The sequence below is a fragment of the Chaetura pelagica genome, unplaced genomic scaffold, assembly GCF_000747805.2.
Source record: "Chaetura pelagica isolate M959 unplaced genomic scaffold, ChaPel_1.0 scaffold314, whole genome shotgun sequence".
Lineage (NCBI taxonomy): Eukaryota > Metazoa > Chordata > Aves > Apodiformes > Apodidae > Chaetura > Chaetura pelagica.
The window spans coordinates 94877-107534 of record NW_009953218.1 but is presented as its reverse complement, the minus strand read 5'-3'; the positions used below and the strand labels follow the sequence as shown (position 1 = coordinate 107534).

The 12658-nt window shown below is 36.2% G+C and overlaps 1 protein-coding gene across 1 annotated transcript in view; it reads right to left on the bottom strand.

Moving 5' to 3' along the window:
- Window positions 1-226: 226 nt before the first annotated feature.
- Window positions 227-12658, bottom strand: part of ZFC3H1 (zinc finger, C3H1-type containing) — a 43235-nt gene continuing 30803 nt past the window's right edge. The window contains exons 24-35 of the mRNA XM_009997756.1: window positions 11671-11908; window positions 10456-10561; window positions 10179-10377; window positions 9624-9718; window positions 8583-8693; window positions 6213-6317; window positions 5946-6111; window positions 5135-5235; window positions 3894-3995; window positions 3239-3278; window positions 1209-1271; window positions 227-1083 (exon numbers count right to left, since the gene is read on the bottom strand). Coding sequence (XP_009996058.1) covers window positions 946-1083; window positions 1209-1271; window positions 3239-3278; window positions 3894-3995; window positions 5135-5235; window positions 5946-6111; window positions 6213-6317; window positions 8583-8693; window positions 9624-9718; window positions 10179-10377; window positions 10456-10561; window positions 11671-11908 — 1464 coding nt within the window. The 3' untranslated portion in view covers window positions 227-945. The remainder of the gene's footprint in view (window positions 1084-1208; window positions 1272-3238; window positions 3279-3893; window positions 3996-5134; window positions 5236-5945; window positions 6112-6212; window positions 6318-8582; window positions 8694-9623; window positions 9719-10178; window positions 10378-10455; window positions 10562-11670; window positions 11909-12658) is intronic.

Sequence of the window (12658 nt, the reverse complement as noted above, 5' to 3'; positions counted from 1 at the left end):
CAAATAGTTACTATGGGACAACTAACTGTGTACCTGAGGCAAGAGAGTAGTTACTCTACATCCATAAGAGGCAGCTTAACTACATTTGCCTACCTTTTGATCAAAATAACAAAAGACAACAGGATGTGTTTTTCTTTAAAAATGGTCAGCTTGTATTGAAAATATCTCTGTAAAAACACCTGTAATACTACAAGGTAGTATCAATACAAAACAGATCAATGTTAACTTTCTTTAAACTGTTAAACTTTATTATAAATTAAATTTTCTTTACAAAAAAATTGCACATAATTGACCACTCTTAGGTTCTGATGCACTGGCATTTGCAATAGTTTCTTTAATCTTCAAGTTTAATAGTCTCTGCCGTGAGTCCAATGCAGAAAAGGGCAGTAAGCAACCCTCTTAGAGCCTTCAAGTGCAAGAAGCATACTTGTGGCCACGGCAGTTACACTTTCCTTAAGAGCGGCTGCTTTTGTTTTAAATCCTGTAATGAAAAAGTCTCAAAAAAGGTTTAAAAAAGGAAAAACCCAAAATGGACTACTTGCTTTTTACTGTAAACACAGCCCAGTAAATTAATCCCAAACACAGATCTCTCAGGCATCAGTGAGAGTGTCAAGTGAATCAGGAACAGCAACAAAAAAAAAAACAACAAAACAGAAAATAAAAGGAAAACATAAAAAAATAATGTCTGTCATTTTGATTAACTATACTTACGTAGATGATGTTATGAGAATCTGGCAGGGCCCAGAAGCAAGGCCAGACAGGAAGTTCATTTTTCCAGAGGTGGATCATGTTAATTGTTTCCAGGTTCAAGGAAAGCAGACTGGAGACTTGGTATGCTCAGCAATACTCATCTGCCTTACACAGATCTTAGGCATGGATCAGCCTGAAGAATCATTCAACTGATTTTGGCATTTAATAGGACTTATGGCTGACCGTACCCAGCGTTCAGTGATTCTTGCTTTCTGTTCTGTAAGTGTTTAAATTTAAAAGCTCATCTAGGCTGACTCCAACCTCTTGGCACTTGGAAACTAGTTTTCTCAGGTTATCAGTTTTACCTCCTCCTGATGCTTCAAACAAGAGTTGCTGTAAGAGATGGGGAAGCAGATATAAGATTTAGCCAAAGCTTGAGCATCACCACATCTATGGATATGGGATATGCAGAAAATTTAAATGAAACCTCAAACTGAATCATAAGGAGAAAACATTACATCTTTCCACAGTGTTGCACATAGAGGTAACTTCTGAAGGGCTCTCTGATATAAATGATGGACCTGTAAAATAAAAAGTATTAAAAGTCAGAACAATTTCATGCACTCATAATCAGTGATTTGAAGCACAAAAATCTCTTGCAATAATTTTTAAAAAGATTCAAAGTCAAGCATTAAATTGCTACTAAAAGCAAAGGCAAGTTTATGTCTGACCTTAATTCTGACCCTTGTATGCATATGATTAATTACACAAGGACATTCTATTTTTCTGCACAAGACTCTTGCCTCATTCATTGCACAGAATGGAACATGCTCAGGGAATGAAGCAACTTACTGAATCTTTCTCTTTCACTGATCAATATATAGATTCAGGGTCTTGCTTATTGCATACCACCCCAACCCTATAATGAAAACAACTCTTTCATAGGCTTTTTTCTTTCAGCATCTATCTACCTGTGCTTTAACAATCAGTATGCATCTTTGCAACTCTAAAGAAAAAACGGTTTTCAGAGAGTTGTAATTTTAAATATTTGTAGCCACTTCTATACACTTTTAGCAAACCTTTACATGATCTCTGTAGAGAATAAATAACAGGTTCTCCAGAAACAGTAAATCCAAAATCTGACTAACAATTCAATTTTAAAACAATATCCTACTCGTTTTCTGGAGTTATCTGGAATAGTCACTGACTGACATAAATAGCTGCAAGTGCTCACTACACCCCAAACTAAGCATCCTCCAAAAACCCAACTGCACAACATGTGCTTACTTCAGTGATTTTACTCCGTACCATATAATCAGTCAGGTGAAAAAAAGCACCACATTTCATCTGGGTGTAATGCAACTATGATGTTTTACCTATCCCTTTGTTCTAACTGGTTCATTTTAAGGATCCTCCTTTTGATTCATTTGAAATAGAGGTTTCTAACTTTCTAACCAAACAAAACAGAGATCTTTTAAGTCACTGGCCTCACAATAGGCAGTGCCTTAAAATGTCCATCTAATACGATGACTGAAGCAGTGCTCTGTGACTAATTACAGATTACACCAAACCATCAACACAGAGACAGAATTAAGCTTGAATAGGCAACCATGCCTTTGGTACCTCCGACTTTGAACTATTTGATCTTACAAGCCAAATAACTGTCTGCTTGGGGAGTGTTCTTTTTAAACATTCTAGGAGACAGTACAATGGGAAAGAAAATATTTCATATGCAAGTCCAACGATAGCCATGCTACTCATTATAGATCAGTTAAAGCTGAAATACTGTTTCAATAGAAAGACTACTGAGAGAAAAGGATGCTGAGAATCAGCCACTACAAGAATGACACAAAACAAGATACAGCAAAGTAGCAGCAGCTCAGAAACACCACAAGCAAGTGCTGAGACACAAACCCAGGGCCTCATGATCTCCTCAATATACAACATCTTTCCACTGGCAGAAAAGTATTTTGAAGGTAACAGCAATAATACCAGGAAGATCCATTCTGTTTGACTGTAAAGTGACTTAGCTGCTGTGCCAAAAACCTCTTCTATTTGTATATAGAGTGCCAAAAATATTTCCTTCTCCAAAGTACCAAATTAGTGAATTTGTTATTTTTGGAGAAGGAGACCTGATGTCTTTGGTGGGGTCAGGAACTACCCAAACTCAAATCATACATCTGGCTTGTAAAGATGGTCCTTAGCATGTTCCAGCACAAAAATCCTTCCTTCCCTCTACTTTAAGTGCTAGTAATCTCATCCAGGCTTAAAAAAAAAAGGAAAAAAAAAAAAAAAAAAGAGGTGGAAGAAGAACACAGCCTCCCTGTGGTAAGGGAAAGATATACCAAAACAGTAGGCCTAAGCAGTCATAATACAATCCATGCTACCTTGATTGCAAAGGTATTTATCACACTTGAGGCAAATGCTTTGGGTTTTATACACACAGTATTTCAACTACATAGAAATCCTGGGTTTAAGAGATGACCATTGCTTTGAATAAAGTTTTACAGAATATAATAACTTATTTTAGGAAGCTGTGCTGACTTACTTCTCTTTGTCCCATTAGAAAGCATTCGGCAGCAATGGCTCTGAGGAAAAGAAATATATAAAAATATTTATTCTTGAATGATTTTAAATGCCATTAGTGGCATAACACTGACTGTGGAATGGAATTACGAATTCCTTGAGAAGAAACTGACTAACTTCCAATGATGTTATTCTACAATGAAAAAATAAAGATAACCATTTTTTAAAAACAACCTTACATGAGCAAGACATTTCAGTGGTTCCCCATTATGAACAAACACTGAAGAAAAAGATCAGTTCAGCATCACTGGATAATGGAGATTACTGCTATTGTGATATATAAAGGGGAGGGTAGAGAGGGGGAGACAGAAGTCAATAGTTGAATTAAAAAAACAACTTGTAAATAACATAATTCATATTTATCTGCATAATATCCATTCACATAAGTTTTCCCAAGACAGAAATTAAAGTTCTCATTTTAAAGAAGTGACAGTACCTTTGTCTCCTGTAACAGTATCTTTGTCTCTTGTTACAGTTACTGTTCCAATAATAAGCTAATGAAAGGGAGACTTCCAGTACAAGCCCAATTGGAAGGACATGTCAGATTTACCTTTGTGATGTAAATCTTATAAACAAAAGCAATATCTATGAAAACAGATGTATGACTGTTGCATTACATTTTCCAGATGGCCAGGCATGTTGGGATATTATATGTAAACATCTTGGCTTGCAGTTTCAGAATTTGAACATTGCTCTCCTCCCAGTATTGCAGAAGCAGTCTGTAAAAGGCATTCATGAGAAAGGAACACTGCTCTAATCACTGGGAACAGAAAAGCAATCCAAAGATACAAACACATTATACAAAATGTTATACCTAATCTGAGCCAAGAATTGCAGGTAGGAAAACACCCAAGCCACCATATACAATATTGACTGTACATGCTCTCAGAAACAAAACTAAGAAGTTAAAATATACTTTCAGAGAATAACTAAGAAGTGTGAAACCAGAGAGAAAATATGTTGGCACATGGCAAGATCTATTTTTAGCATGCACAAGGTAACCACATATTAGAAAGGAGGCAAATTAGTTTTATAGCCATGTGGCTAGGAGATACTGTTCAGTTGGTCCTGCTCACCCATTTCATGTAGCAGCAACATTGTCTAAGGAAGCTGCAAGTTCCATCTAGATAGAATCGCAACTTGGTTTAAAATGAAGCCATTCAGCCTGATGTGCCCAAGGCAGGTGTCACACTCTCCCCATGCCCCCAACCACACACACTTTATTTCAAGTCTTGCTTTAAATTCTTTGGGGTCACTGTTGATGAAGAACTGTAAGTGCCTGGGGACTTTTCAAAATTATTCAGTCAAATGTTCCTAAGTTCAGTGCAGCTGAATATGGTAAAACACACACTCTCTAATCTTGGAAGACCATGTTTTGAAATACTGTTCAAGTAAGACTCAGTGTGATGCTTATATTAACCACTTTTGTTTCTCATAAGATTTCTTCCAAAATTAAGAATGTTGTATCTTTGCTAAATAATTGTCAAGTTAAGCCTTAAGGTAGCACTGTTACACACTGGTCTATTTGTTCTAGCTGGAACTATACTTTAAAGAGATGGTTAAGTAACAAGATTTTACTCTGTATCTGACATTTCTCTACATATTTGAAACTTTGACCATTTGTACCCATCATGTACAATACAGAGTTAATTCCTGTATAATTATAACATTTCTGTAGACAGAACAGAACCCTGTCAAGTACAAGAAAGATTCAGATCATGTCAGAAGGCACAATATGCCTTAGGCATAGGAGGAAGAGTTTTAATTTTGCAGCAGAAAGCAAACCATGTCTATCACGCACACAGAAAAAAAAGTAGTTAACCAGCTGTTTGTCTTGATTACAAGTATTTTTACATACCTCAGTGCAAGTCCAGGATTAGCAGGCATGGTAGAACAAAACCGTTCCAAGGTTTTGGAATGCTGAGATTTTGGAATGCAGCTCAAATAAAAAAGAATTACCTGTAGAATTTGAATTATAAACATTAATCCACTTTATAGATGTCTTATTTTGCTAAGAATAATGGAATGACAAACTATGAACATTATGGCTACAGTGAGTGTACCTACAAACCTTATCCCTTTAAGGGTACAGAAAACATTTCCGTAGTAAAAAATTACTGTCAAGTTGCTAACACCATATATTTCAGTCCTATTCTGCAATTAGTGTGAGAAATACACTGGATGCTAGCAAAACAAGACCCAGTATTTCTATAAGCTTTATTCTGCCTGCATAAGTGCTCAACTTGGTTTTAGTTCTACTTTATTTCTTGTTTCCCAACCACAATAATTCCTATGATCAAAACTGACAGCTTAAATACTGTTTCCATCTGCCAGTGTTAAGAGCTATGCAGACCCTTCTTGCTCATCCATCTCTGCCCTCCCTTTCACCTTTTCTCTACAAAAGAACAGTTTGCCATTAAAAGCCGTATTCACCATATTAAAGCATGCCATAATCAAGTTTCACTTTGCCTTACATACCCTTTATTCAAAAGGTCACTATTAAGTCTTCTGCTCAGAACACTACTCTCCCTCAGATACTTTTTTCTTCTACTGATTCCTAGCTCTCAGTGCTCACATGCAACTGGTGCTGTATTCAATAAGTAAATTACAGGTACCTGCTAACAAGATCATCAGTCTCTTTGATTAAAATCATCCACAGACATTTTTACCTTATTATGAAACTCATAATTGGTCCAATAATCAGCAGTGCTAAAAGGAATTGGGTATCGTGTGGGGACTGTAACCAGACATCTGTTCACTAGGTCAGTAAAAAGCTTGAATTCTTGAACCTTGTTGTTGGATCCAACAACTTTGCTATTGATAAAAACAAGGTAACTGGAAGAAAAAACAAACAAAAAAAAAAGAATAAAGATGGTTCTGGTAGCCTTCAATTTATAGTTTCAAGATTAATGTACTTTCCTCCTTTAAGAACTTACTCCAGCCAGATGTTCTGAACAGTTTCCTGCTGCATCACTGCCCCCAGAGCTGCTTCATAAGCATCCAGTGCTTCACCAACACTCGCATGAAGAGACTGGCACAAACTGTTTATATTCAAAGTTAGAAAGTGTTATATGTCACAAACAATGTATGTTCTTATATACTAACAGTAAGAAACAATGAAGAATTTTCCATTCTGAGATGCAAGAAAAAACAGTGGTTTTGCCTTGGCAGCATTATGGACTAATTTATCAGTCAATTTAATTAAATGGGTAAGTCTCAACTGCAGATAATAAACAACAATACAGACACCACACAGTTTAAAATCCAACTCCTAACTTAAATAGAAATTAACTTTTATTAATTGTCTTCTACTCTTGTAAAGTTTCCTTTTACTAAACCTTATAACAGAGATGCTCTGACTGCTGCAGAATGGAGACAAGTCTTACAGCTTCCATTTGGAAAGTTCCAGAACAATACATTTCACAAGTCAGATTAAAACCACTTGAGAAATGGTATCAGACTGTAACAATAAAATTAGTGTTCTGAGACAAATACTACCGAGGACTGGGGGCAGAAATAAGCTGCTCATGTCAGGAAAAATAACTGACAAGAATAATCGAAGAAAACCTGAATTTTGTTCCACAGCTCCTGAAAGAAACATGTGGTCAGGCCTCACCAGAGGTAGAAATAGACACATTTTTTGACTCTGATTCAGTGAATAATCCTTATTTCCAAGTGTAAAGTAACAGTGAAAAAGGGTAAGAAAAAGGTATTACTTTCAGTATGTTGTAAGAGGGGAAAAAAAACACTAATAAAGAGGAAGACTACAGAAATGTAAAATCAAGACAGGGCCAATGTTGATATAATAGAACCCTCCTGACTAGGATTATGTACTCAGACTGCCTGATTTTATTGCTTTCCTCAAGAACTACAAACTAAATCACAAACTTGCTACTCTTTCTAAAAAACTGTATGCATACAGTTGTGCACACACAAATATCTTTCCAGGTAAAACGTTGCTCCTTGAGTTTGAGGTTTTGCTGATTTCAATCTGACTGCTTTTACCTAGTAGAAGTGAACTTACGTCTTCCGTTCTCTGTACCTAAAAAAAGGAAAGGCAGATACATAGGCCCAAAGACCTCAGCACTTACTGTAACAGAACTCAACCACAGAAGTAATCTATTAGTATTGAAAGCAACTTAGGCACGTGCTTCAAGAGCACTGCTTTTCATCTTAGAGACAGATGCTAAAATACAGAAGCATCTGAGCTTAACTGAAGGTCCCCAATGGCTAGAGTAAATAGTGACCACAAGTGACTTCCTAACAATGTTTCCACTGTGCAAGTATCAAACTTAAAACTGTGAGGAACATTACTTATTTTCTAAATAAACAATTGATTTAAATTTGTATTACTGGACAATATCAAAACAAAACATCAAGATAAGTTAACTGAAACCTTAACTAAAGGTTTTATTTAAAACCATACATTTTATTTATAAAAGTTTTCCACCAATTAGTAACTAAAAGCAACCGTGGTGAAGGAGTTCTGACTCATCCCCATTCAGTATCTGACGCATTATCATCTCTGCCCCCTTACTTACCTGAAAAGCCAAACAGCTACTTGTGAAGACTGACCAACCTAGACAGTGAACTGGCAAACTTTTTAGACTAAGTCAGCATCTCAGCAACCACAGTTATACTAACATAAGTTATAGGTGACTAATACTTCGGGGTGCTTGACATTCACAGATAGTGCTGCTCAAAACAAATAGTAGAAGAAACAAAACAAAACAAAAAGATTGTGTATATATGACAAAGATCTGTCACCTTTGCAATCTCTTGCAGAGGAAAAAGTCATTTCGCTGTATTACTTTGCTACTGAGCGGCATCTGTGGCTAGCTCCAGCTTTTATAGCCTGTTGATGGAAGCTCCATAAACAGCTGAAACAGTAAGTCAAGAAAGGTGGAGACACCAGGGCTAAACAAAGTTAAACTGAGTGGGGGAACAACTGTAAAATAGAGACAATATAAAAGCCAGAAGAAAGAACACTACTAGCAGGAGCAATCTAATGCAAAAGTAAAACAAAAAATCATCCTGCAAAATGAACACACCTGTTCCTATCCCCATAGGGCAGAATTTCTGACAGATTTCTCAAGTGGAGAATTTAAGTTAGTTTGCAATTCATAGTTCTGTAAAACTGTCTCTGTTGTGCAGCAGGCAGGCAGGTTCTCTAAGGACTGACAGATCATTTACTGAAAGAACCCAAAGAGATACACCCTTAGGCAAATAATGAATGTTCTGCTTTTGACAACGCAATTCACTCAGATCCAACAGCTGTTTCTCAGAAATACTTCAGAAAGTCTCACCAGTAGATCTGCCAGAGATAAGGGATTTGCTGGTTTACAACATCATCTGTAAGATGTTCTTTATAGAGAGGTGATGTAAATTCAATTGGCATTGGAAAATTCAAGAGGTATCTGTAAGAGAAAAAGTAGCAGTACATGAGAATATCCCTCTACATGGAAAAGTCATGTGTGGATGTAACAATCAGCTCCGAAATCCTGTGACAGTAGGACATGTTAAAAAATACACTTTGCCTAGATCTTACTTTAACTTTACCCAGATAGAATTTACCCAGAAAGCATTACAGGGAAACACAGAAATAGTTTACATAGAAAGCATTTAGTCTCTCATTATGTATGAAGTTAAACATCGTTTTGTATCTCAGATCCCCTTTCCCCACATCAAGTAAGGTAGTCAGCTAAGTGGCATTGCCAGTATTAAATTTAAAGTGGAGAAATGTAAGCAGGAATAACTAACACCTAACTTGGAGATTAAAAAAAATTCAAAGCCTCATCTGCATAAGTTTTAGCACAGAAGGTCTTCCTTTGAAGGCCTTCGGAGGCATTTATTTTGACTACAAGGAATTTTTGTATTTCAAAACTTACAGAAGTTTCTCAATTTGATTCAAAAACCAGCAGGTCAGATATGAACTTGTGCCTTACCAGAAATAATAATCTGCTTATTAACAGCATGCTTAATCTCTGGATTGAGGTCTTTTGCTAGGTCTAAATATAGTATTTTAGGTATGCAATTTTAGGCTCCTAGTTTTGAAAAAAATTACAACAAAAAACCAAAAAAAAACTTCAGGAATGGACATCTGTCATATGTATACTAAAACCTAGACATTAAACTTGCTGGCTGCTTCATCTTTAAATGTGTTTGGTTTTATGACTTAGTGTGTATGCACAAATCAAAAGTACAAAATTCATAAACTGCAAAATTGTAATTCACTACGCTTTTTCACAAAACATGTCAAGCTAAAAATAGAAGTTCTGGACTGTCTTGTTCTTTAAGAAAATACCAATATTACAAAAACTTAAATAGAAAAAATATTCTAAATGTACCTTAAGAGATCCATGGGACCATGCTGTTGGCATGTAGTCTCAAAGAAAGCTGCCACAAAATCTTGCAACAGCGGAAGAATACTGCTTGGCCTTTCCTGTTTCAGGTTTTTTTAAATAAAAAAAAAAAATAAAATCAGCCAGAAAATGACAAGAGAAATTTAAGCACAATAAAAGCAAGTGGCTTGTCCATCTCTGCAATGCTCCATTGTCTTCATTTTCTCAAAAATGAAGTTTAACTGGGTCAGTCATCCAGTAGCAGCAAAAAAGCTGGAAAGGTATTAGCATGTTTACTGTTCATGTCTATTATTCTTGAATAAGGATGACACCGGATTAGAGCAATCCTAATAATAAATTTAGTATTTTATATAATTCCTTTGATTATCTTTCATCGTGTCACTTACCTTGCCAATTCTATTTTTGCCCATCTATATAAAGGAGAACTAGACTTTACAAAAATATCATTAAGCAATTTATTAAGTGTTTGAAGTAACACATGAAATTCTAACTTTATAAAGCCAACAGACCAACAAAAGGAGTTCTAGAGTGGAATATTACCTGTGAAATAAGGAATTTACACAACTGATAAAAAATTTCTGCATTCTGAGGATTCCTCTCAAATGCTCCAATCCACACTTCGTAGGCACTGTCACTCTGCCCCATCTGCAAATACAAGGTGGCCAAACTCTCCAAGAGCTGACAGTTGTCTGGGCAGAGCTCCAATAAAGATCTACAAAGTTCTGTCGCGGGCTCCCACCTTCAAGAAATGTAAAGGTAAGTTTTCAAAAAAAGCAGAGCTGAGCACTCCAGTTGAAAATGTCTTGAAACATCCTACCTTTCCAGAAGTTTCAGCAAAGCTATCTTGTTTCGGTAGAGAGGAAAGCAGATAGCTATTCTCTTGTCAGCCTCAAGACTTTCATCAGCACATGTTTTGACCGCATCTTCAAAACAAATAAGTATAGAATCAAGCCTTTAGACCTCAATCAATGTCAAAATTACTTGAAGCCTTAACATAACGAAAACATATAAGTGTGGAAAGATATTTCCAAGGGTGCTGCTTTTGCAAATTATTTTTTGGAAAAGCTTTTTAACACTTACCACCACAATGCAAAGACAAAAAAGTATTTTGGAAGCTTAATCCCTCATTTATTTAAAAAAATGGGAATATCCTATCAAGAGTTAAAGCCACACTACAGATAGCCATAGCGTTTCACTACGTTCAAAGCTACATTACAGATAGCAGTGTATCACTACATTTAGAACTATGTTCCAGGACTTTTGGCATAGCTGCTGAAAGCTATTCAGACAAAAGCTAATACAGGATATTATTTTTTTTCTCAGCACAATAAAGTTACCCAACAACAAACACTCCATAAGGAACCCCCCATTATCACAGCTAGACTGCCTTCACTCCCACAGTTCAGCTACTCAATCTGCCTCAGTATTCCCACACTGCATCACCACCTGCAGCATAGATACATTGTCAGTGGCAATTCAATATTGCTGCTGGCTAATGCTAAGTACTGACATTTATGCAATGCTACTACAATGTCTACCTCTGTTAGCAACACAGGACAAGAATTCAATGTCTACTATTATCTTCGTTTTACATCTTTAAAAAATGATTCGATTTATCTGAATGAAGACTAACACGTGTAGCTCTGCCTCTTCTGATGACACACGCTAATCTTCCAGGAAAGTAAATTATGAATAGCCACATCCCACTGAGGGGAGGGAGGGCAAGAGAGAACAACAGAAGCTTGGCTTTATGCTCACATAAGCCCAAACCTATCAGTGTCATACTGTCACAAGGCATTGGTCTTGATCTTGATAAGAGTATCATAATTCAGAGAAAAAGCTATGGCTCTGAACCATAGATAAAAAACTCAGTGAGTACCCTAGGAATGGACTTTCCTCACTGTTCTGTTCAAATAAAGGTAAAATATTCACTGGACTAACCTCAATGGCTTAACATTCATTCCCAAAGTTGAATAATACTTCTTGATTTACAACAAGCAACATATTAAGTAGTTTACCTCCTTAAACTTACCTTCAAACGTAGCTAAAAGCACATCAGGATCAGTCTTCACATCTTGAACCGTTTGCCATGGTATTAAAAATGGCTCTTTGGTCATGAGCCTGGAAGGACTGACATTAGCTGGATCATAGAACTTGACCGGGAGAACACCAAACTCCATCAGATGTATGTACGCCAGCCAAGCCAAGCAACGGTCACTGACACACAGGCGTTCTGATACCATCTTTTCATTTGCTGATTTTAAAGCATTCTGTAAAGGTGAAAGGAAATACATTATATTTCAACCACAAGATCTAAGACCATAAGATCTAAGAGAATGAGTAATTTTTTAATATTCTCAGATCTTTTCCATAGAAAACAGGAATTCTTTACATGAATCATATTTGGCTTCTTCAGTGACTGTATTCAAATGGTATATGTAATTTCTAGTAACAGGTTCAGAGAAACTGTAAAAGACTATTATATTGAAAAGTTAACAAAGACTTCAAAAACATTCATGTCCCAGCATGTGTTCCATTTTTCCACTTAATTCTTGGGACAGTTACTTCCAGTTGCATAGAAATAATACATCAGCTCTAGAGGCAACTCATCTTCAAGTCAGATTCAGCTTGCTATGTCCTACTGGGCTTTGTGGTTTTGAGGTTTTTTTGTTTGTTGATTTTTTGTTGTTGTTATTTTTTTAATTTAAGTTCTAGTTATACAGCTACTAAGTTACAGTTACCTAAGTAACTGAAAGCAACCAGCTCTAGAGAAACTGTTTTAAAAAACATGTTGGAAATATTACCGAGAACAAGAACACTGCTTCAAATTTTCCTACTACTCACTTGCAAAAGTAGAATGGCCCCACTAAATTGGCAGACCCCAAATAAAAATCATTACAGTATGCAATTAGACAAAGTCTAAACTCTATTGCTCCTAAACCAGAACAGAACCTCACGGCTAGTCATGTGCCAACATTTTTCTGAATAAGTGCAATACAATCAAAGAATGCTCTTTCAAG